Source organism: Cylas formicarius, unplaced genomic scaffold, assembly GCF_029955315.1.
Source record: "Cylas formicarius isolate icCylForm1 unplaced genomic scaffold, icCylForm1.1 PGA_scaffold_3__17_contigs__length_32017465, whole genome shotgun sequence".
NCBI lineage: Eukaryota > Metazoa > Arthropoda > Insecta > Coleoptera > Brentidae > Cylas > Cylas formicarius.
This window is the reverse complement of record NW_026844326.1, coordinates 9,145,410-9,172,224: the sequence shown is the minus strand read 5'-3', so window position 1 is coordinate 9,172,224 and position 26,815 is coordinate 9,145,410. Positions and strand designations below refer to the sequence as shown.

At 33.3% G+C, this 26,815-nt stretch overlaps 1 protein-coding gene across 1 annotated transcript; it reads left to right on the top strand.

Annotated features, from left to right (window-relative positions):
- The first annotated feature begins 1,249 nt into the window (after positions 1 to 1,249).
- Positions 1,250 to 25,843, top strand: LOC132699645 (uncharacterized). The gene is made up of 20 exons (XM_060666481.1): positions 1,250 to 1,407; positions 4,635 to 4,854; positions 5,102 to 5,265; positions 5,323 to 5,488; positions 5,837 to 6,002; positions 6,060 to 6,261; positions 7,794 to 8,036; positions 8,383 to 8,833; positions 10,778 to 10,963; positions 11,213 to 11,416; positions 13,800 to 14,364; positions 14,428 to 14,683; positions 14,801 to 15,047; positions 20,100 to 20,318; positions 20,512 to 20,675; positions 20,732 to 20,897; positions 21,177 to 21,342; positions 21,401 to 21,602; positions 24,718 to 24,960; positions 25,337 to 25,843. The coding sequence occupies exons 2-20, from the start codon at positions 4,652 to 4,654 to the stop codon at positions 25,786 to 25,788; spliced, it is 4,665 nt and encodes a 1,554-aa protein (XP_060522464.1). The 5' UTR covers positions 1,250 to 1,407; positions 4,635 to 4,651; the 3' UTR covers positions 25,789 to 25,843.
- The last annotated feature ends 972 nt before the right edge of the window (positions 25,844 to 26,815 follow it).

Sequence of the window (26,815 nt, the reverse complement as noted above, 5' to 3'; positions counted from 1 at the left end):
GGTCTAATACTAAATATTAAATAAATCAAACACCTACACTCTGTTTGCCAAAAAGGAAAATTCAGGAAAGATCTAAACTGCGCAAAGCGGCAAGAAATGAAAGATTTCTAGTTATGAGGTCTACAACTGTTACAACAAATGGCCCAAAAAGTCTCAGTAGATTAAAATTCATTTAGATAAGCTCTTCTGATCGCTTTTGGAGAGTAGCTTTTCTCTATTTACCATTTACCACAGGCTCAGGTAAATTTAGATTAAGATAAAATATGTTCTGAGCAACTTCTGTTCACACTTCCATAATTGTAATAGCTAAAGCGATTACGTATATACAGGTTCCCGAGAACGGGTTCCATATTAAAGATTCCCTTTTAGATTTTGAATTCAATTTAACCATTGATGTATATGAAATAAAAACTAATGAAAAATATTATTTACAATCTCCTTGAAGATTCATATTTAATTTCTTGCTATCGAAACACGTGAATCGGTCAAATTTCAAAAATTTTCTTTTCTTTAAATAGGGACGGGGGCTGCCCTATAAGAATGAGAATTCCCATAAAGTAGAAAATATTCCTTTAACGAGCAGGTTCAAAACAGACACTGGAACAGGAGCTGCTATATATGGCAGCTATCCTAAAGCACAGATCTATGTAGTTCTGAGGGTGTGCCCCCGCTGGTGTGCTGACGAGAAACTCGATAGAGGATATTTGGACAAGCACATCTATCCAGGCTCTTAAGGGTGTGCTCCGTATTGCTACTTGACTGCTGAGAAACATTCACAATACTGGCGGAATGTAAAGCTCATCTAAAAAGCCAACTTCATATTATGGGGGTGGCTGACGCCGATTCTTGGAGACGTGTTAGAGAAGGAGGAATTTTTCTCTCAACCAGATGCGCACTACCAGAGAGCAGCCGATTAAAAGTACCAAAAGCTTCCTCGAGAATAAAGGGCTGTTTTAGAGAAGAGAGCCAAGATAGGCGGGCATAATAGGTAAGAAAATCTTAATGCAGGGCCCCAGCCATTAGGGCAGGAGCAGTACCGCCAATATGTATAGAGAATGTCTTCGACGACGAGGCTATAGTTGTTTACTGTGTAGGAATTCCGTTTTTAAATTTATTAAGTAGGTTATTAATTGATGTTTATGAGGTGCATTTTTAAATTTCGACCACGCGCACTCAATACAAACCTGTCGGCGTGTTCATAGAATTTCGCGTTTATCTAATGTCTAATTCTACATTAAATTTTGTTTATGTATCAGAGGAGATTCTCGCTTATTTGCCAATTGACTGTGCAGTGCGCAGTTGAAAGTAATTATTGTGAATTTTGTCAAGGTTACCGATATTGTTTTTGAAATTAATAAACATTTCTATCAGTTCGTTGTCTGATATACCTAGAAAGACAAAGTACACGTAAGTAGTCACGGAAATTTGATACATTTTTCAAGTAGATTAATCGGAATTGTTACAGATAATAAAATAATACAAGTAAAAATTTTTTTTTGCTCATAAACATATTATAAATAAACACTTAATTTTTCAATCAAATTTAAGTCAGGCTGTAAAAATTGCAGAACAAAAAATTAGCTGATAAATTTTTGGTCAGCGGACTAGCAAGCTGCAAGTTTTTATATTATTTAAATTATTTTTTTTTTAAATGTCTTAGAAAACGGGGTGCCACAGTGCGTAATTTTAATTAAGATTTAATCCGTTTTTAACAAATATACCGGGCGTTTAGATCTGGCAGCTCAGTTTCGGAGACTCATTTCAAGAGATGTTTTGAAATAAGTTACTACAGCAAATTTTGGTCCCCACGTTGTTAGTTTTTTTTTCTATATATCATATTGGTTTTGGTTAGTGCATGGAGTATCATCTTGTTTTCATAAAATTCTAATTATTCATTACCTAATCAACATTATTGGAAATTAAAATTAAAAAGCGAGAAAATCCCCATAGCCACTTTCTATTTTTGTTTAGTTCTTTATTAGGATATTTAAATTCACTGTTGTCTGCCAGATTATGAGGATGATTAATTAAAATTTTGTTCTTTATAATTTGTTAGTCGAAAGTTAACTTTAATCCCGGTTTTCATTAAATTTTAATTAATCACCCTTTTAATATTGCCCTGGAGCGCGAAAGTTGCAGATAACAGTGAATTTATAGAATCCTACCAAAGAAAAAAGGTTAGTTTTGGTTGTTTATATACCGGGTGGCAACGAAACGACTGTCGACGGCAGCATTACAAAATACCTTGAGATACAAATTTGCAATTTGAAATGCTGATAGAGTTGAATATTGTGAACATTTGAACATTTAGTTGAAGCTTATAAATAAATGTAAAAATAAAACAAAAAGTTTTGTGTTCATCAAGTAGGCTTTCAAATGACGAGATTTTTGCTTTATTTTATTGTTCATAAATATTCGTATACCGAAACTTCTACCAACTAACAAAAACATGAGTTTGGTTAAAACAAAAAGTCTATAGGTTTTGTTTAATGTAGATAAAATTTTTTAGTTGCCGTGACTAAAAATTTGCTAATGCGTGTTATCCAGTGGCTAGCGTGCAGAATTTTTGTAATTTTTAAAAAATATAAAACACTAAAAATATAAAACAAACAATTTAATGCTGACAAACGGACAAAATGCTGTGTGGTGAACAGCATTTGAGTCAAGAGTTAATAATAATACTAATAATAATAATTATTATTATAACAGGTTTTTATTTATATATATGTAAACAATAGGAACTAAAACAGTATAAGATAGGAGGGTGGCAAGATTTAGTAAAGCTACTCACCTAACCACCCTAACTCATTTCATTTCATGAATTAATTATAAAACATTAACTTGATTGTACCACTGTGAAGGAGAGGTTATAAAAATAGATTTATACACATTTTTATAAAAAATAAAAAAATTCAAATACGTTTTTATAGTTATTCACTTCAATGGAGCGGCGGTGCTACAAAGAACTATAGAGATAAGGACAGTAAAATAGGAAAAAATAGTATTAATAGTTTTAATTGGACAGTGGATTAGTTTTAAGACGCTTTCTAAGGTCGGAAGAGGTCGAGCAACACTTGATACCATCCGGAATGGAGTTGAAACACTTAGTGACGTTATAGCTAAAAAGCAAATACTTTAGCTGTTCGGACTGCGCATGTGCATAAGTGGAGAAAGAAACTTTAGTCTTATTTAAGCCATCCAGATTCGCCATAATAATGTGATCAATTTTCTGGAGATTATTACAAAGCCTTAGACAACTATTTTGCAGTCTCTGTAGTCCAGTATACTACATTACAGTAAAATAAGTGGGAAAGAATAAGAGAGTCGCATAACCTTAGTTTGATGTCTGTATTTAAAAGATCTTTGAATATATAGAGAGTTCTTAGTTTCTTCTCAAATAAGACAAGTGCGATTCGAAACGAAGATTGCTATTGAAAAACATATCCAAATTCTTGCCATAATCGGCAATAATAACGATCTCATTATTTACGACGACCATAAAACCAATATCCTTAAACGAGCTAGCGTTTTTTCCAAAAAATGATATCTTAGTTTTCGTTTCGTTTATCAGAAGAGCATGGGACACAAGAAATTTTTGAAACTTATTGGAAGTTATAGAGCTATTGATCAAAAAAGTTATACGCCGTAGCGTTTAATAAACGAATGATTTAAAAGGTTTACCAAACATGTCCAACTTTTCCTACGGGCATATTTTTGCAAAATAACAGGAATACATTCATTGACATAACCGTCGAATTAACAAACGTCAAAATTCAAGCCGTGCTGTAAAATCTGTGCGGTAATATCTGTGGCTCGGATCCGCCGGAAACAAAACTGACCTGGTAAAGTGACGTTAGATCGGTTAGATAGGCATTTTAATGCAAGAGGCTAGAGGAGTTGCAATTTATAAAGTCATCTATTTTATAAAAAGAATTCTATACTATTTGCTACCTTAGCAACAAAGCTATAAAGTTTCTAATCAATTAACTGTTCATTTGTATCCCCCGAATCCTTCATTCGTCCTAACATCAACTCTTTATATCATATTTAACTTGTCACTTTTCCTTTCTAATAGGTTGGAGATATATTTCAAAACTTTTCTAGGATTACTTATTATTTACTTGTTTCTTTAAAATGATTTAGTTAAACATTTTCCTAACCTTAATACATTTATTTTAAACAAGTCCCGTTCTGATTCACCTGTGTCATCGTTATTAAGATTGCTACAGAATTCTAATTCTATCAATTGTGGTGTAGTTTGAAGTGTAGAAATAATGACTGTTTCTTCTCTACGAATAATAAACGTCAAGCTATTTGGTAAATCCATCCAGATATCACGAGGAGCGCTGCAACTTAAATAAGATTATTTTTTCTGTTTACAAATCTCCTGCATTCCTCCTACTTCGCTTGCTGATCGAACTTACTGATCTTAATGATCGACTAACTAATTAGTAAGGATGTTGCAAACTTAATTTTAGTATGAATAGCTTGATTAATTCAGCCAAAGCTATACAGGGTAATGTGAAACTTTAGTTGTTGCTTCATTAATTTTCAACGTTCATATAATGTTACATTACAACCTATAATCCTGCAACTAAAAATAAAATTTCATACCTTTAAAAGTTATTTTTTAGGTTGAGGTTTTCCCACCATGCTAACCATAATATTAGCTGGCATTGTGCTCAGTATTCTCTTCTGGTACTTTTTGGTTAAACCATTGCATTACTGGAGAGATCTCGGGGTAAAACAAACCAACCCGTGGCTGTTTTTCGGCGATAATTGGGTGACCATCTTCAGACGGAAAAGTTTCGATGAAATGTTAATATGGCTTTACAACATGTTTCCCAACGAACGGTAAGTTATGTTTTGTAAAATTATAGTCTTATTTTTTTAAATTATTCAAAATCAGTATCGAGTCAAAAGTTCTCCGCTTAGGTTAATTTATAATAGAATTATGTCGTGGGAATATTCTGGCACTTCTGCAGTTAATTTTAATCAATTTTTAGGGAAGCGGTTTGTGACACTTAAAACTCGAAAAACCATTCATGTTCTGTTTAATATTACATCTATGAGTAGATAACTGAAAAAATAATATTTCTAGGTATTCTGGTATGTACCAAGTTTACGTACCAACGTTACTCATTAGAGATCCAGAGCTTATTAAACAATTGACCGTCAAAGATTTCGATCATTTTACCGATCACAGACCTTTCATTGATCCCGAATCTGATCCACTATGGGGCAAAAACCTTTTCGCTTTAAGAGGTAGTATGAATATTTCCCTTACGTTAAAACCTAAATTTATAATTCGAGACATTTTAGGACAAACTTGGAAAGATATGAGAGCTACTTTGTCCGCCTCTTTTACCAGTAGCAAGATGAAATTTATGTTCCATTTGATAGGCGATACTTGTGAAAGCTTTGTTAAATATTTCGACACGAAAAAAGAAGATCTTATCGAGCTGGAAGTTAAAGAAACTTTCACCAGGTATGTGTATATTTATTAAATATTATGTTTGAAATAATCACATATAGTAATTCTGAAAACATTTTATTGGAAATTTAAATGTTTAAATATGTTTGTAAAAATTAGAAACAAAAATGCAAATCGATGTATGTGGAGATCATTTATTTGATTTTTTTTAAATTGCATTAGGCTCTTATACTATTATTTTGGCAATTACTTGTCCGGTTTATTTAAATAGCAGTTTAATTATTTATTTTGATTTATACTAATATTTATTATGATTATTTTATTTTATAATAAAAATATATTTGGCGAATTTTAAATGTTTTCCATGCAGTTCTGCTTCGGTTGTACGACTTCAGTTTTTAGGTTCACGAACGATGTTATCGCTAGTGCTGCATTTGGAATTAAAGTTGATTCGCTGGCAGAGCCAAACAATGAATTTTATTACATGGGAAAGACACTAACCAATCTTTCTGGTATCAAAATGATGTTGAAATTTACGGGATATTTTGTTGCGCCTAAATTATTTCGCGTAAGTTGTTCAAATTTCATTTTGAGTCATTTATAATTCCCGTAATATCCATTGCAGATGTTAGGAATAACGTTGTTTGACGCCAAGGTGTCAAAATATTTCACTCAGATCATTTCCGAAACTATAAAAGCCAGAGAGGAAAGAGGTATCGTTCGGCCGGATATGATTAACCTTCTTCTGGAGGCCAGGAAAGGTGTAAAACACGATGTCAGCGCTAATGTAGATACCGGATTTGCCACAGTGCAGGAATTCGACCTGGGTAAGTTTCAGCCATATTGTTACAGGAAGGTTTTGGGTTTTCTGGTAGCAAATCTTAACTCAGTGTGTTAAAGTTCTAATATGGCGATATGGCTTCTGAATTACGTAACGGTTTTTTGAACTTTACATGCGAAAACTTCAAAAAGAGATTTAAAGATTGTTTAATAGATAAGATCTGAGTTTTGGGCATTCTTGATAATTGGTTGGTTAATTATATTTATTATATTGCACACTTTTAGCAGAGATGCTATCAGTGTTGTCATTTTGGATTATGTAATTGGAGGTTTTTGATTGTAAGCTAAATATTGTTATTATTAACTCATTTAATTTATATTTTTCAAGTTTTGTTTTGTTACCTATGGATGCTTGGTTAAGCAAGCAGCAATGCTGCCCTTCGGCATCACCAGAAACGAAATTGATAAAAAATCCTTTTCTCCATTACTAAATTTCTATTTGTCTTTGGATTACATGAAGATTAATAGAAATCTACTTGCCATTTTAAATATCTAGAAATCGGGTGATTTTACGAAAAAAAGATATTATTTTTTTAAGCCCCACCACATGGTATACCTAAATTTTACCTGTGTGTGTTTCATTTTTTTAAAACGCAGACCTGCATGTTTTTCAGTTTTTGTTTTTTCTAGCTCTTGTGCATTTTTTTAAAATGAATTTAAAGAATCTGCTCTTCTAAGACGAAAAATATTCTGGATATGCTAAGTATAATAAATATTTTGAATTTTAGTATTTAGGAAAAAAAATTAAAATCCATTTATTGGAATTACAAAACCGACTCAGTAGGAATCCAGAAGTTTTGTAAAAAGTATAACAGTAGCCGGTGGAAGTCTCTTTGAAAAATTAAAAATCTCTGTCCTAAATAAACTTGTATTTTACCAATAATGAATTTTAAGAATCTTATTACTATTACAGCTTGTTGTCTCATTATTATTGTAATATTCGGTTAATGTTGAGTAGCTTAGATCAAGATCTTAAGCTAGACTTCGCAGTTTGAGATATTAGTTTGCATTAAATAATTTTTGTCTAACTCTTGCGCAATAATTTAAAATATCTCATTAAAGACTATTATTATAATTATTATTTAAAAAAAATAAGTTGATGGCAGTAACAAATAACCTGCATTTTAAGGGGCGTTTAATTGCTTTTTATTAGAGTTTTCGGCATCATGTCCGATTTTTCCACAGTATATATAATGCCTCTAACAAAAGCTTCATAGCCCGATCTGGATTTTGCTATAAAGGATCACTAACCAAAACACGTACATGAAAAAAAAAAGGAAAATTTTTGCAATAAAATCAAATTCCTCAGAAGGGTCAGTTTCTATTATAGTTTTTATTATAGTCACTTAAAAACACATAAATGGGAAAAAAGTAAATATTTTCACAATAAAATCATATCAAAACAAATAAACCCGCATAAATTGTAATATGTGATATTAGAATTGCAAATACACTTTCAAGTCTATCGATTGGATGGATCGCAACACTATTGATAATTATATAGAAGAATCCTTTTCAGGAACAACGGCCAAACCACGCCTAGACCTCACAGACCAAGATATAACGTCACAGGCCGTCATATTTTTCTTTGCTGGCTTCGATACGGTATCCACAGCTATGTGCTTCGCCCTGCATGAGTTGGCGTGCAATCAAGATATCCAGCAAAAGCTTCGCGAAGAAATTAGAAAGACTGCAAGCGAATATCCTAAAATTACCTACGACGGGCTGCTCAAAATGAAATATCTGGATATGGTGGTGACGGGTGAGCATCTGACAGCTATATCTGGTATCAATGACCAAAGAAGGTCAAATTAAATCTAAAGAAACGATAAAAACATTTAAAATTTTAGGCACTAGGCGCTTTTGGTAGTAGAAACGTTTTTCAAATGTAAAGCTTTCGAGTTTATGCAGGAAGAAAAGAGCGTCGAATATATATCAAAATGCACCCAATGTTCTCATAACCTCAAATGTGGTTCAAACTGTAACTAAACCACTGAATATTGATTTTTGTAAATGTGAATGTAATTTTGTTAATGACTGCGGAGCCATTAGGTGTTTTTGGAGTTTCGTTTCTATGCTAAATTCTTGCTTTATTCTTTTGTTTACAGAAATATTGAGGAAGTGGCCACCTGCAGTTGCAATAGACAGAGTTTGTACTAAGCCCTACACGATAGAGCCTGTCAATCCTGGCGAGAAAGCGCTACATTTGCCCGTAGGGACGACGCTATTTTTACCAATGTTCGCCATACACAGAGACCCCGCATATTACCCAAACCCGGAGAAATTTGATCCGGAAAGGTTTTCGGATGAAAACAAGGACAACATTAGGCCTTACACATTCATACCGTTCGGGTCCGGACCTAGAAATTGCATCGGATCCAGATTGGCTCTCCTTGAAGTGAAAGCTATGTTGTATCACCTCCTATTGAAATACGAAGTGGTGCCGACGGCAAAAACCCAAATACCGTTGAAGATCAGCAAAAAATCTCTGAATTTTACTGCCGAAAACGGTTTTTGGTATGGCATCAAACGAATACACAATAATTCAGGAGAGCAATTAAGATAAATTATAATGTGATCTTAGATTTTAAGAAAATAAAAATAATTGACAATAACAATTTAGTTTTTTCTCTGAAGAAAGGAGCAAATGATGATGTTATTCAATTGTGTTTATGGAAAATCTCATTCATCTTAAATAACATTTACACATTCTTGTTGTTTATTGTTGCCTATTGTTTAAAAACTCACTGAACAACGATTATTCATCGCACTATAAAGTCGAAGTACTTCTTGACTAGCACAATTTCCCAAAACAATTTAATTACAAAATTCTCAAATATTTTGGCATTTAATCGAACTATTGTCAAATGTTGGGACAGTTAGTATGCACATATTTGTCACACTGGGTGCTTTAAAAATGTATATCAAATATGTACCTACATATTTGAGAGATTATAAAAAAACATTCTTGAAAACATATTTAAACATTCACGCCTGGTTTGACAAATATAACAAAATAGCAATAAAATTAATTGGTCGCACGAAAAAATACAATATATAAAAATGGAATCAACTATAATATTGTTACGTTTTAAAACCGACAAAAGTTGTTCTGGTTTGTCGAAATTAAACAAGTCACTCCGCGTAAAACATAACGAAACTTAACATTCACATTGCTATTCGCTAAACACCAATATAGCGTCCCGATTTGCGTGTTTCGGTCCTTCTTTTTAACTAACTAACTAACGATAGCAGCACCTGCTCGCGATAGTGCTGGAACATTATTGAAAAGTGACGATGTTTTTGGAAAGCAGACGGAGCCGGACCAGGCCCGGGCTCAGCTCATTCGGCTCGCTCGACACAATATTATCAAAATATGTCGATTTACAACTTCTTTACTTACAGGTCGGTAGGTAAAGCTATTATTTTTACTTCTAACTCTCAAACTAAAAACAATGAACTAGTTAAAAAAAGAAAACTAAAGAACTGGAATTGTCTGGCAAGTGCAGCCAGTACATAAGGGATTGTTTATAATATTTCTCTTTTTTTTTGCTAGTTTTAGTTTTTGAAAATGTCATTTGCAAACATTTACGTAACGTAATCAAAAATGGTCCGTATATCTTGGTACCATTTCTAGATGAATCCCGATTTTAATGAAATCGTTAGTTTAAGTGATTTCCTTTAATGTTTATTAAAGGATAAAAATTTATACGTTTCATTTTTTATGAATTGGATAAAATAAACGTTTTTATAATAATAATAATTATAATCATAATCATTATTATTATTACTATTATTTTTATTAATCCTAAAGACTAAATTAAAATTTTGTAAAGGTTTTTGCAACGCGGACGTTATCGCGTTATATTCATAAAAAATGCCATGTATTTAAGTACATTTTATTACTGTGTTATAATCAGATTATGGCGTATTAATGCGAACGGACAAAATAAAACGATTTAAACCTATGGGGGAAAATAAATATGAATTAGGTAGGTTCATTTTTGAAAATCTCCCAATGCTTCAACAACGAAAACAACCCTAACCCATAACGCAAACAGCAAAGAAGAACATCAGATATTCCGAGCTTCATAGAACCTATTTTGCCATTATAATTCCGTTTATAATCTCACCCAACCATGGCATTGTATTAAATTAGCAATTGGCAAACTTGCTAACTTAAAAGATTATATTTTGAGCCAATTTTATATTAAAGAAATATAATACCGGTGCTGTTTTTCTGGCTAGTGTTGTTTCACTAAAATATTTTTGCAGTCACTCGATGAGAGACTTGATATTGACTGAATAAGTCCATAGTGATACGATGCATTGTCAATTATTGTTAATGAATGTTCACTACAACACCAATAGCAACACCTGTTGACTGAACCACATTTTAAAGTAAATAAGAGTTAGTTGCTTCCCAAAGCATATTAGTATTGAGGAAATGGCAGTTAATGAATATGTATATGTTACCGAGTCTAATATGGTAACGGTTAATAGGGGAGTTCCCCAAGGATCCATCCTCGGTCCCCTCCTGTTTCTAATTTATATTAATGATCTGGTAAAGGCCGTCGATACGGCGAATTGCATTCTATTTGCCGATGATTCGACCTTGATCTCTTCGGACAAGGATATTGCGACTTTGAAGGTGATGGCTGACGCTGATCTTCAGGCGGTCGACCAATAGTTCGCCGCCAATAAACTTAAGCTTAACACATCGAAGACGAAAAAAATGCTAATAACATCCAACAAAAGAGCTGTAAAGCCACAGCCTGCTAAGCTTCTAGGTATCTTTCTCGATATATCCCTAACCTGGTCGGCTCATATCGAGTATCTATGTTCCAAACTCTCGTCTCAAATCTTTGCATTAAGGCAATTAAAAGACTGCATTTCGCAGAAGACCTTAAAGACTATCTACTTTGCACTCTTTCACAGTCATCTGACCTATGGCGTGCTTCTTTGGGGTAACTCTTCAGATGCTGATCGGGTTTTTCGGCTTCAGAAGGCAGCAGTTCGCATTCTCCAAGGGGCTCCTCCTGGAGCACATTGTCGAGAGCTTTTTATTAAATTTAAGATTCTAACTCTGCCTTCCCTATTCATATACTACAACCTTCTGAAGGTCCATGCTGGTTTGCAGAGGTATCCTACTCATGGTGACTACCACTGCTACGACACACGCGGATCTAGCAATATTGTTCTACTTAAGTCTAGATTAGCCACTACTCAGAAAAATAAACTAAATTTGAACATATATAACATATTTGTGAACAACTATAACCGCTTGTATAAAGCTAACGCTAAGCAATTTACGATAAGAAAATTTAAGTTATCGGTTAGAAGCTATCTTTCCAGTTATGGTTTTTACTCAGTTGAGGAATTTCTATCGCATTTCCCAAGAATATAGTGTATACTGTTAACTCAAGCAAATATTTTTATTTATAATTTTTTTTTCTATAAACATATGTTTATATACATATTATTTTTTCTATTTCTTGTTAAATTTATCAAATTCTTGTTGTATTTATATTTTCTTCTTTTTGTTATTGGTGCTGTTATTTCTATTTTGTTATATTACTGAGTTTCGAATTCACAAATGCATGTATTTATAGGTGGTCAATAAACGATATCTATCTATCTATCTATCTATCTATCTATCTATTAATATTATTATTATTATTATTATTATTATTATTATTATTATTATTATTATTATTATTATTATTATTATTATTATTGCTATTATTGTTACCATAATAATAATTATTATTATTATATCAAATTTATTATGTGGGCTGCAAAATGAAATTTAAAAACGAATTTTGTTAGTAATCTTTTTTAAAAAAAATTACAATCTAAGTTAGATAAACTAAAATATTATCCGGTAAATGAATTGTTATGCGATTTTTGAAGATTGAAGAAGTTAAATTATTATAAATTATATTTTATAAAAACATTTGATGAAAATATTGTTTGATCGCCAAATAATAATATTTAAATAATTTAAGTAAGAATAACTTGGTAAATAAAATAATCATACAATAATAAATAATAAAGGCGATCCACATTACAACATTAAGTTAGATAGTTATAAATTTCAAATAATCGAACAACTGGAATACACCATTAACACATTTATATGTTCGCCTTTTTCTATTTTGATAGTTTATTTGCCTTCGTGGTTTTCTTTATATTTAAAACATGACTTTAGAGGTTGAAAGAAATTCTTATTCCGCATTGAGCCATTTTATACCCATCCAAAAACCACCTTGAGCCAACAAATTGAACGATTTCTTAGACAAAACTATAGGAATCTGCGTTTTGGGGTGGGAACAATTCCAATTTTGACATGAGCTTAAACAGGATGGCTTTGACTTCTAAAATGGTCAATCTAAATCCTATGTAATATTTCATCATAATGAATTCATTATTCCTACGCCGAAAGGAAGGCAGGTGTAGGAATGTTCTTGTTTCCCTTTGGAAATCTCTGGACCGAATTTTTTCGGATCCCGGAAATATTTCGAATCTTTGTGAATGCTATAGAAATAAATAAGAACAGGATAAACCGGGTTTTCTTACGGACTAATTGGTTCTATGACATAATGCTTGGCGCACAATCGACCAGGAGAGATGTTTATTATTTATTTATTATTAATATTTATATTATAACCAACGCATTTAGCACATACAGAACCACTGTGTCCGGATAATTGGTGGGACAAAAAAAAATAGAACGTGACTGCCAAAAAAGAAGAAATGGATGGTTCCCAATGAGATATTTTTTTAAAGTTTAATAGTAAACAATAAAGAAATCTCTTCCAAACGTCTACACTCTGTTTGACAAAAAATAAAATGAAAAACTTTTAGTTGTCAGGTCTATAATTATAATCGACAAAACGTTCTCAGTAGTTTATTTTATTCTTTAATTAGCTTTTTTACTTGTTTACCTTATAAGGTTATCAAGCTTAGGTTTAGTTCGATTAGGATAATAGTATATTATGCAACAAGTACGGCAAACGGCATTTGACTCACGAGTTTATTTGATTTTGTGATTTAAAAAGTTTACCGAACGTATTGCATGCTATACTTTTTCTACGACAGTTATTTTTTGGGTACATTTTCGCAAAACAACACGAATCAGAATTGACAAACGTCAAATTCAAGGCGTGCGAAATATCTCCGAAATCATCCGATTGCTCCCAAATCCGTGCGGTAAAATCGCGGAAATGTCCGAAGTGGCTCGGATCCGTGAGAAACGAAACTGACGTGAAAAAAGGACGCTTCCCGCACACTAGATCGTTGTGTAATTAGATATTTTACTGGCGGGAGTAGAAAAAATCTCTTTTGTCAACCTGTGTGCATATTCACACACAAGATTTACACACTTTTATAATTACAATCGCTGAAAAGTTTTTAAGAACTTTTTATTGCGGTTGGGTAACTTGTATTGAAAATATATTGAAACACCTACTATAGAATGTATATTCCTACAAAAAATCCACGAGAACGACTTTCATATTAACAGAATTGGTAGCACCATTACGGGATCCCTGCCTCCTGAGCAAGCAGGATTTAGACCGGGCCGCACCTGCTGTGACCAGATGCTGGCATTGACGTCGTACATAGAAGCGGGTTTTCAACAAAAACTAAAAACAGCCGCTGTGTTCTTGGACTTGACGTCAGCCTATGATACGGTCTGGAGGGAGGGACTGAACTACAAATTTCTGAGAGCCATAACATACCAAACAACAGCCCGTCTAATACAAAACATGCTGAGCAATAGGTGCTTCAATGTGGTCCTCGACGACAAAATTAGCCACACCAAGATAATAAATAATGGTCTCCCGCAGGGGTCTGTCTTGGCTCTCCTTTTGTTTAATCTTTACATATCAGATCTTCCAGCCACAGAGGGGAAAAAATTCTGCTACGCGGACGACATAGCACTGGCTATTAGGCACAAATCTCTTGACGCGGCAGAAACCATTCTCAACAACGACCTTGCCAGACCACATACATATTTTAAGAATTGGAGACTAATACCAAACCCTGCCAAAACACAAACATCAACATTTCATCTTAATAATAAAATGGCAAACGCACGAATAGAAGTGCAGCTGGGGGATGCCACTTTGAATCAAAACAGGCTCCCTTAGTATTTGGGAGTGACTTTGGACCGCACGCTCACCTATCGGCAACACCTGGAGAATACCGCAGCGAAGATAGCAACCCGAAATAACATAATCCAAAAATTATGTGAAACCACCTGGGGCGCAACTGCAACAACACTACGCACTTCTTCGCTTGCCCTTGCGTTCTCCGTGGCCGAATACTGCGCTCCAGTGTGGATCAATAGCTGTCACTCCAGGCTTGTTGACAGACAACTAAATAGCACAATGAGGCTGATATCCGGTACTATTAAGTCTACACCTACATACTGGCTGCCAGTGCTATGCGACATATTACCGGCATAAATGCGTAGAAATGAGGCCCTTCTACGCGAATATAGAAAAATTATCCTAAACGCAGCACTGCCAATTCATAAAGATCTCCCACAACTGAGACACGGAAGACTAAAATCCAGGAAACCGTCATTATATCTGGCTGAAGCACTCCAAAATGATGGCTATGATCCCAAAGACCAATGGAAGTGCGACTGGAGTTTGAAAGCAAGTGATGTTCTTCAAAACTGGTTCGCAACTTGCAACGTCACGGGAACCGACCTAAACCGAAAGCAATGGTCAGCCCTGAACCGGGTACGCACCGGACATGGAAGGTGCACGGACTCGTTACACCGATGGGGGACAACAGCATCACCAGAATGTGACTGTGGAGCACCAAGACAGACCATCCAGCATATTCATAGCGAGTGTCCCTTACGCTTATACACGGGAAGCTGGCTTGACTTTATGGAGGTATCTGCATCGGCGTTCGAATGGATAACAAACCTTGACATTGAATTATAGCTTTTATCTTTTTACATTTGTGTAATTATTCGTGATTGTTCTTAGATCTGTACTTGTATTATACATTGCATGTAATGCCATACGCTAAATAAATAAACAAAATAAATAAATAAAATTAAAGAGTTTACCCTTTAGACTTTGAAACCAATTTAACCACCGATGTACAAGATAAAAAGTTATGAAAAATATCAAGATTTACAATCTCCCATATTTAATCTCTTGATATCGAAAAACGTGAATTTATACAATTTCAAGAATTATCGTTTTATCGTCTCAACATGCATATCCGTAATATTTTCTGTCATATCCTCTTTATCGAGAGGGAAAGGATGGAGCCTGCCTTATGCTTTCATACATTCTACAGAAGGAGGATCACTACAAAGGGCAACTGGTCCTGTGGTGGAGAAAATATTCTCGTGTCTTGTGGGCTAGGCCGGTACACGAACAGGTCCAAACCAGACACTGGAACTGCTGTATATGGAAGCTCTCCTAACATACAGATATTTGTACTTCTGAGGACCTACCCTGGCTGTGTGCTCACGAGAACCTTAATAGAGGATATTTGGACAAGCACATCTATCCAGACCCTTAACTCTGTAAGGGTGTACTAAGAAGTCCTATTTGACAGTTGAGAAACATTGACAAAACTTGCGCAATGCAAATCTCATTGTCCTAAGTCCTATCCTAACAGAATACGATAATATTATCTAAAAAGGCAACTTCATATCTTGGGGGTGGGTGAGACAGCACATGTAGACATGTAGACTGTGTTAGAATGGGAGGAATTTTTCTCCCAACCAGATGCACACAACTAGAGGGCAGTCGTTTAAAAGTCCCAGACATTTCCTCGAGAGTAAAGAGCTGTTTTAGAGAAGAGAGCGGGCATAATATGTAGATAAGAAAATCTTAATGCAGCGCATGAGAAATTAGGGCAGTGATGTACCGCAGATAGAATAGGTATAGAGAATATCTTCCTTATTCCTACAATATTGCAACAACGCAACCTCAATACAAACCTGTTCATAGAATTCCGCGTTTATCTAATGTCTAATTCTACTTTAAATTTTGTTTATATATCACAGGAGATTCTCGCTTATTTGCCAGTTGACTGTGCAGTGCGCAGTTGAAAGTAATTACTGTGATTTTTGTCAAGGTTACCGAAATTGTTTTTGAAATTAATAAACATTTCTATCAGTTCGTTGCCTGATATACCTAGGAAGACAAAGTACACGTAAGTAGTCACGGAGATTTGATACATTTTTCAAGTAGATTAATGGGACTTGTGGTGTAATATTGTTCAGCCTTTTTAAATTAATGCAGTTTGCGATTTGTTAAGTTATAAAAATTGCTCAACTGAAAATTTTCTGATAAATTTTTGGTGGTCGCACTAGCAAGCTGCCAGTTTCTCCATTATATGAATTTATTTAAAGCTAATAAAATAATGCAAGTAAAAGAAAATAAACAAAACGGTTTTTTTTTCATCAAATGGACTCATAAATGAGGAGTTCTTTATTTTTTTGCTCCTAAACATTTAATTTTCAATCAAATTTAAGTCAAGCTGCAAAAATTGCAGAACATAAAATTACTATGAATTTTGTTGAAGTTTATAAAAAAATATAAGAAGAAAGAATAAAACAAAAAGGTTTTGTGTTTATCAAGTAGACTTTCAAATGAGAATATTTTTGCTTTATTTTTTTTTGTTCATATTTATTTGTAGGCGCTTAAATTTCACTTGTTTTATTTTCTAGTGGCTAGTGCGCGGTTTTCTTTTAACTTTGAAGAAAGCGGTTCACTAGTTTTGATTTGTACTTAATAACAGATTGTTTTAACACTGCATGAGCTTGGTTAAAATAAAAAATGTATAGGTTTTATTTAATGTAGGTAAAATTTTTTAGTTGCTGTGACTCAAAATTTGTTCATGTGAGGTACAAGTTTCCAGTGGCTAGTGTGCATAATTTTTGTAATTTTGAAAGTTGCCTATATTTTCCGTTAGATTAGTAGAGTTGTAAAGTTGTTTGTCCCGTAAATTAAAGTCTTAATGCTCATTTTTTAAATGGGACACCGTGTATATTTGACCAGCAATTTTTATTTTCACCGATTTTTGCAAAGTGGAACATAATATCAGTTGTAAGAATTTGCTTTAAATAGTTACCTAAAAATATAGCATATTATGCAGCAAGTGTGGTAAACGACACTGGGGTCACGAGTTTATTTGGAACGGGCGGAGGACAGCGGAGCGAGTGTTTAATAATAATAATGATAATAATAATAATAGCAATAATAATAATAATGATAATAAAAATGATAGTAATATTAATAGTAATGATAACAATAATATAAATAATAATAATAATAGCTAAAAGAAAAAGAATAAGAATTCCATAACTTTAGTCTGATGTATGTATTTAAAAGGTCCTTGAATATATATAGAGTTCTTAGTTTCCCCTAACTTCACTTCACTGAAGTTCAAATTCTTGCAAGAATTGGCCATATTAAATTTCTCATTATTTACAACAATCTTAAAACCAATATTCTTGATCGAACTAGAGTTTTGACCAAAAAATAATACCTTAGTTTTCGTTTCATTTATCAGAAGTGCAGAGCACAGGAAATTTTTTAAACAACTCACAAATCAGAATTAATTTGGCTATTGGCCAGCAGTGAGTTTTCAAACTCATGCGATTTCAGATATTTTAAATGGTCAGCAAGATCCGAGGTGTAGACTGAAAACAATAGGGCTCTCATTATTCTCTACTGCGGAACCCCGGAGTAATATTAGAAAATGCTGAACATGATCTCTGACTTCGTTCACTCAAATAGCTTTGAATGTGACACATGGCCAGCTTGCTAAAATTGGAGAAATGGAGTTTAGTACAAAGAATCTCGTGATTTAGAAGTCTTGCTGTAGTCTAGAAGTATAAGACAGGTTTCCTTTCCTTTATCGCTAGAAAGGCAGTAGCTGTACCAGACAGTGTTGAAGGGATAACTTCGAACTAAGAGAAATATTTATTAGCTGTTCACAGAATTTTTGAAAGCACGGGTAATAGCCTTATTGGCCGAAATCTTGACAGTTCACTTACATTATCGTTTTTTGGGGTGGGAATTACATTCGCGTGCTTCCAGAGCTAGGTAAACTCATTGCAAGTTGTACAGCCTTTGACCAAAAAACGTATATGCCCTAGCGTTTAATAACGGAGCGACTTAAAAAGAATACCAAACGTATTGCATACACTGTTTTTTTACTATGACCTTTAGTTTTTGGGTACATTTCTGCAACACAACTCTAATACATTTATGGACATGACCGTCAGAATTGACAAACTTCAAAATTCAAGCCGTGCTGTAAAATCTCCGAAAACATACGAGTTTTTTGGGAAACCAGTGCTGTAATATCGTGGTAAAGTTATAGAAGAGAGTAGAAAATAGTATATTATGCAACAAGTGCGGTAAACTGCAAAAAGTTTACCGATCGTGTTGCATACTATACTTTTTCTACGACCGTTAGTTTTTGGGTACATTTTTGTAAAACAACACGAATACATTCACTGACATGACCGTCAGAATTGACAAACGTCAAAATTAAAAGCGTGGGAAATATCCCCGAAAACATCCGATTGCTCCATAATTCGTGCGGTAAAATCCCGGAAATGACCGAAGTGGCTCGGATTCGTGGGAAAGGAAACTGACGTGGTAAAGCTTCCCGCACGCTAGATCGGTGGGTAATTAGGTATTTTACAGAGTAGAAAAAATAATTAAATAGGTATTTTAAGGAAAGAAGTTAGAGACGTTGCAATTTAGATAGTCATCTATTTTGTAAAAAAGAATTTTATACTATTTGCTACATTAGCAAGTCGGTGCCCACGAAAGATCAAATTTAAATTTGCTCTAAAATCATATTGGCCTTTTTTGGATTCGGAATAATTTGACATTTTATTTTATATATGCACGACTGAAGTTAAAATAATCGAAATTGGAACGTTAATAAATTTAGTTTACGAAATATTGATCTACAAATTATGTGTATATATTCATTCATATTTACTCTCTACATTGTAGAAAAAGGTAGTCGATAAATATTATATTATATAACTATATTGTAGCCCATTAGCAAAAGCATTGAAGGAGGTCTTTTCATTGACTTAAAATTGTAGCTTGATCATTATTTCTATCTGCTTGAGCTAAAGTCAGGTTAATCAGGTAATCGTCAGTAGATTTGCCTGCCTAACTATGCGTGTGTATGTGTGTGTGTGTGTGTGTTTTAACTTGTCACTTTTCGTCTTTAATAGGTTTAACATATTCATCAAAACTTTTATAGTATTACTTATCAAGTTCTTTAAAATACGACTTAGTGAATTGAACGATTTCAGCAATATCGTTATCTCTTTGATTAATTCATAACCTTAATACACTTATTTCTTCTTGGTTCTTCTTGTTTTCTTTTTGACACTTTCCTTTGCTCTTCTAAAATGACTGAACTAACAGGCAAATATTAACCAATGTCCAGTGACTTCACTGTCTCCCGTTTGGACTATTCCACTTTCCTCCCTCAATCGATTTTTGCCCATTTTAATTCTTCTTAAATGAATGTTGTACTTTATTTCATATTAACCAAAACTAACCTGGCTGTCGGGATCTCTAAAAACAGCGCAGTTTCAAATGGAGTAGGCTAGTAATTAACTAGTGTTACAAACCTGATTATCCAAAGCAGTAATGAATAACATGTCAATTTAGTTGTTGCTTCTGTAATTTTGGAATGAATATTCTTCAACATTTATATAATTTGCTATTATAACTTGTAATCCTATAACTAAAAATAAAATTTTCTACCTTTAAAATGGGAATTAAATCAGCTGTTTTTTTAGGTTGAGGCTTTCCACCATGATAACCATCATACTAGCTGGCACTGTGCTTAGTATTCTCTTCTGGTACTTTCTGATTAAACCATTACATTACTGGAGAGATCTCGGGGTAAAACAAAGCAACCCGTGGCTTTTTTTGGGCGACAATTGGGTCACCCTCTTCAGACGGAAAAGTTTCGATGAAATGATAATATGGCTCTATAACATGTTTCCCAACGAACGGTAGGTTACCAAAAGTTCTCCGCTTAGGTTAATCTGTAATCGAGTTATGTCCTGGGAATATTCGGGCATTTCTGCAGCTTGTTTTAATACATTTTTAGGGAGCGTTCTATCAAAATTATTGCTTGAATAAATCATTCATGGCCTATTTAACATTATATCTATGGATAGATAACCAAGAAAATGATTTTTCTAGGTATTCTGGTATGTACCAATTTTACCTGCCCACGTTACTCATTAGAGATCCAGAGCTTATCAAACAATTGACCGTCAAAGATTTCGATCATTTTACAGATCACAGACCTTTCGTTGATCCCGAATCTGATCCACTATGGGGCAAAAACCTTTTCGCTTTGAGAGGTAATGCGCATGTTTCTCTTGTGATAAACTTAAATTCAAAAGTCGATTAATTTTAGGACAAACTTGGAAAGATATGAGGGCGACTTTGTCCGCCTCTTTTACCAGTAGCAAGATGAAATTTATGTTCCATTTGATTGGCGATACGTGTGAGAACTTTGTTAAATATTTCGACACGAAAAAAGAAGATGTTATCGAGCTTGAAGTTAAAGAAACTTTTACCAGGTAACCACAATCGAAATTGTATTGGGTACATAATTTATTAAACATTATATTTCTCATAAATATATTTATTAATTTTGACAACACCTTATTAGTAATTTAAACGTTTAGATATTTTCGTAAAATGTACAGTTTAATTGGAAGTTTTCCCTCATTAGCTAAATTGTTTTTTTTTATAAATTTTACGGATATTTATTGTAATTATTGTTTTTGTTTGTGACGCAAAATTGATTAAATGTTTTAAATTTAGTTCTGCTTCGGTAATACGACTTCAATTTTTAGGTTCACTAACGATGTAATCGCTAGTGCTGCATTCGGAATTAAAGTTGATTCGTTGGCTGAGCCCAACAATGAATTTTACCACATGGGAAGGGCACTAACCAATTTTTCCGGTATTAAAATGATGTTAAAATTTATGGGATATTTTATGGTGCCTAAGCTATTCCGAGTAAGTTATTCAAGTTGCATGTTGGATATTATATATTTTCCATAATTTCCATTTCCAGATGTTGAGAATAACGTTGTTCGACACCAAAGTGTCAAAATTTTTCACTCAAATCATCTCTGAAACGATAAAAGCCAGAGAGGAAGGTGGCATCGTCCGCCCGGACATGATTAACCTTCTGCTGGAGGCCAGGAAAGGCGTAAAACACGATGTCAGCGCCAACGTAGATACCGGATTTGCCACAGTGCAGGAATTCGACCTGGGTAAGTTTCAGCCATATTGTTATAGGAAGGTTTTGGGTTTTCTGGTAGCAAATTTGAATTCAGTTTGAAAATTCTGATACTTATGCTTCGGTATAAAGCTAACTTTTATAGTGCTGTGATTAGTAACAATAACAAAAAAGCAAAAAAAAAAGTGCCCTTTTGCCTTTAAAAAAAAATGAATTTAAAGAATTTGATACTTATTATGAAAAATTAAGTCGACGACGGTAGCATAAAATCAAGATTTCAAATTTGAAATAGTAGAGGAAAAAAAGTTGCTATGGCAATGTACAATTAGTATCAAAGCATCAGTGGTATCCAAACTTTTTCTCATTTAGCTGGTTCTGGTGGATGCTCTGCAGCTAAGTTTCTACCATATTTCCTTTGTCTAGTTAAGGCTTTAAATAAATCAGAAGAGAAGTAAAAAGTTTTCAGTTGGCATTTTTTTTCAGTATTTTCCCAAAATATGTCCAAATTTCATTATCAACTCAATGTACCAATTTTACCGTATTGTCGGCTTTTATATTATCTCATAGTTATATGCTATAGCTATAACTATATCACATAAGTAATGGTACGTGGCAAAATAGGAAAGAGGGTCTTCAAAATGCCGTTATATATGACGTCAGCAGGAAGTAAATTTGACCTACGAATGACGACTGATGTCTTTCACGTCAAACAGTGTCATCAATTTTTGTCATTTCAGTGAAACCTTTTTTACGTTAACTTAAATTCTGATTTTGCTCTACTGAAACATATGACGATTTTTAAATTGGTTTTTTCTTTTTGCGGGGAAAATCGAAAGAAAATCGCACAGAAATTTTCAATTTAAATTACATAGAACATCTTTTGCTGTTGCGGAAAATGAAGGATTATAGGTAATGAATAAAAATTAGCCTTTCTTTAAAAAAAAGTAACGGTAGTATCATATACAGGATTTCCATGTGATTTTTTCGCGACAATTAATATTTTTTATTTAACGCTGTATTAACGATGCGAACTAACTTCAAGACAAGTATAGGATAAATGAAATGGCGTCACAAATATAGGGTATTTAACACATTGCATTTTTGATGAAAAAATGGCCGTAAATCCGAAAACACTCAGTATAGACCATGACAACCCAACATTGAGTTATTTAGTATAAAAGACAGTATCTATTAATGTCATAATATACAGAGAGTTCTACTTAAAAATATAAGCTTGAGATTTTACATATTTATGATCCACCATTTATTTTGTATTTAATATTTTTCTCAAAAATAAGTAATAAACGAAATATATTACTTTGAAACACAATTTGGACGCCCTCCTACATCATGATTTTAACTAGAAGATTTTGATAATAGTTAATTATTAAGTTTACAATCTGCAATGCATCAAGTGGAATTATTCATATCCTTTTATGAAGAAATTTGGAGGTCATTTTTTAATAATTTGACGACTTTTTCGGATCACTCACGAGTAGCGACGACTTATGAGTCGAAAATGACTTCACTTTGACGATCCTCTGCTACCCGTTTTTTTTTTTTTTGATTTTTTAAAATAATTCGTGAAATAAACGAGATTTTGTACAAAAATTTGGGTTTATTGACATATATATAGTATATACAAAAAACTTAGACGTCAATGAAAACAATTTTATGGTAAATACAAATTTAATTTTAAGCTGACGTAAAATACAAAAACTATTCATAAAATAGATTTCTATTTTGCAATTAATGTTCACTATTCACTGTGATGCATTTAGGGACACGTTTATTAAGACTTCCTTGCATCAAAATGATTCGGCGGGATTTAAATCCTGTGTCATAATTTTGTTTCAATTTCTTCATACATTAGCGACTTCATATACCCAAAAATATAAAAATCAATCCAACGATAAGGATACTGTCCAACATGTCTCGAAAAATGCGCTGTAGCACCATAATGCATGAAATTTATGGTTCTTCTTAACTCTAAAGATAGATTATCCAGATAATCGGTGAATTAAGTTTGCAAAAAATTCCTATCATGTAATTATCAATTATTCCGTACCAAACATTTATTTTAAATTCCTGTTGGAAATCGCGATCATTTGTCAAATTGGGATGCGTGTAAATATTGCATCATCTGTAAACATTATTTCATTTTTAAATGTTGGGTATGCGTTTTGCCGAACTCAAACGACAAACGCCAAAAACGAGCAAATTAAAATTTGGCTAGAGGATCATCCTCTAAAAGATATTGCACAGAAGTAAAGTAATATGTATAAAATTTTACTTGGTGAAAAATTCTACAAACTGTAGATGAGCTCATTCCGGTTCCTACTGTCATTGGTGCTTACTTCCGTATTTTCGATTACTTGGAATAAAATTTCCTATTCCAGCTCCGGTATAATCATTTTTGGTCACCCCAGAGAATCCCTTTTGGTGTGGAACATACCAGTTTCATCGAGTCTGTTCTGTCTATTCTTAAAAATTTTAAAATCTGGGCACCTTCGACTTGGGAACAGCTCCAAATAACGTCTATGAGCTCAACATCAATTATAATTCTCTTGTGCGTATGAACATATCTATGGTTCAAGAGTGATATCTTCATTAAAAATCTCTATACAATCGTAATATTTTTACCCAAAGAATCTCCTATTTTGCCATAAACCATTACTAATGGGACGCCCTGTATATAGCGTCAATAGCGACGATTACTTGTTTTCGACGTCATATCCTATTTTTTTCACGAAATAAATAATGTCCGTAGCAAAAGCCGCTTGAAAACATGGAAAAGAAAAGTAAAAATGGTTCCAAAAAGTTATATCAAAATCCACATTACTCGCAAGGACCACGAGTTTCTAAAATATCCCTTTTTTAGAGTCCCGTGGAAAACACATACAGGAAAAAAAAGTAAAAATTTTTACAATAAAATTATATCAAAACTCACAAATCCCACGAAACTTTAATATATCGTATATTATAAATAAATATATATTAAAATATAAGCCTAAGCTACCAATTTTGCAAAAAATTCTTGTTTCTAGTTTCGATTCCCGCGTTATAAATATTCGATATGGAGATGAAATTTATCTGAAACTTATGATATAGGAACAATATGGATAACTTAATAGAAAAACAATTTTCAGGAACAACGGCAAAACCACGCCTAGACCTCACAGACCAAGATATAACGTCACAGGCCGTCATATTCTTCCTTGCCGGCTTCGATACGGTATCCACAGCTATGTGCTTCGCCCTGCATGAGTTGGCATGCAATCAAGAGGTCCAGCAAAGGCTTCGCGAAGAAATTACAAAGACTGCAACCGAATATCCCAAAATTACCTACGACGGGCTTCTTAAAATGAAATATCTGGATATGGTGGTAACGGGTGAGTATCTAGTAGCTATATCTGATATCAATGACCAAAGAAAGTCAGATTAGTCTTTATCGAAAAGCCTAAGCAATGTACGCAAACAAAGAGCAGCCCCCATAAAAATTTCCCACTTTTGGCAGTAGAAAGATTTCTAAATAAAGAGGGCCGAACAATATTATAAAATACATAAAATGTCAACAAGTTTTCATAGGATCTCAAATATTCAAACTGTTACGTTAAATTAAATCGCTGAATCTTGATATTGATTGTGAATGTCATTTTGTTAGTAGCTGCATAACCACTAGGTCTATTAAAATCGTTATTATTATTAGACATTACGTACAAAACTGTTAGTAATCATTTCCATGCTTATTAATTTCTATGTTTACAGAAATATTGAGAAAGTGGCCACCTGCGGTTGCAATAGACAGAGTTTGCACTAAATCCTACACGATAGAGCCCGTCAATTCTGGCGAGAAAGCGCTACATTTGCCCGTAGGGACGACACTATTTTTACCCATGTTCGCCATACATAGAGACCCCGCATATTACCCAAACCCGGAGAAATTTGACCCGGAAAGATTTTCGGACGAAAACAAAGACAACATTAGACCCTACACATTCATACCGTTCGGGTCAGGACCAAGAAATTGCATCGGGTCCAGATTTGCTCTCCTGGAAGTGAAAGCTATGTTGTATCACCTCCTGTTGAAATATGAAGTTGTGCCGACGGCAAAAACCCAAATACCGTTGAAGATAAGTAAAAAATCTCTGAATTTTACTGCCGAAAATGGATTTTGGTATGGCTTCAAACGAATACACAATAATTCGGCCAGAAATTAAGATAAATTAATAATGTGATCATAGATTTTAAGATAATAAACACCATTTGAAATAACATTGGTATTTTCATAATGCCCTATGTTCAAAACGACCCTTACGAAATTTCTTTTTGTCTTTGAAAAATAAAATGTTTCATATCTATAATGCTAAGCAGAAATAATGATAATTTTCATAAAATAATGTTTATGGAAAATTCCATTTATCATAAATAATATTCACTCATTTTTACTGCTTTATTGTTTAAAGCCAAGCTGTTTTATCTATTATTTTATTGCATGCACGTATTTATTGTCACACTGGGTGTTTTTAAAATGCAAATCAAGTATATAACTACATAATTGTAAGATTATGGCAATAAAAAAAAATTCTCGAAAACAATTCTGAACAATCAAGTCAAATCAAATTTAAAATGATTTCAAGTGTCGGATAATCTCAAAAAAATAACTAATATATTACAAACATTAACCATTAAAATGTAAAACAAATTTAAAAAACGACAACAAAAATATGTTGTTATATCAAAAAAAAAATTATGCTATAAAAAGCATGACGAACTAAATTGGTTTTTACACCGTATTTAAACTCATCAACGCTATGTGTCTGTTTCAAAGAAGTAGGTGAATGATTAAAAAGTTTTATTGGCAAAACTACCGGACTGTTGGCAACTATTGACAATTTATGCCTGGGATTTACTTTTATTAAAATTTTTCCTTAACTGTTGATGCAAATTAGCATCATAGCTACTAGGATTAGATTTAACAATTAACACACTTCTAATATTATTATAATTATAAATAAAAAGACCAGAAAGAGTTAGCATTTCCATATCGCGAAAAGACAAAAACATTTAAACATTTAAATAAAATTGTTCTTATGGTTCGTTTCCAAATACCAATCCAAATACTTCTCCGAAACGTTACGTATTTCTCCAACATACTATGCTACAATTTAGACACGAATAAAAATATGCAAAATAATATAAACCTAACAAATCTATAGAAACCAAATATCTTAATGCCGATATTAC

Excerpts from the sequence above, each read along its gene's own strand:
- LOC132699645 (XM_060666481.1), top strand. The coding sequence starts at position 4,652 with ATGCTAACCATAATATTAGCTGGCATTGTGCTCAGTATTCTCTTCTGG. Across the intron at positions 20,319-20,511 it reads AACATGTTTCCCAACGAACG|GTATTCTGGTATGTACCAAT; the intron begins GTAGGTTACCAA and ends TGATTTTTCTAG. Across the intron at positions 21,603-24,717 it reads AGTGCAGGAATTCGACCTGG|GAACAACGGCAAAACCACGC; the intron begins GTAAGTTTCAGC and ends AACAATTTTCAG.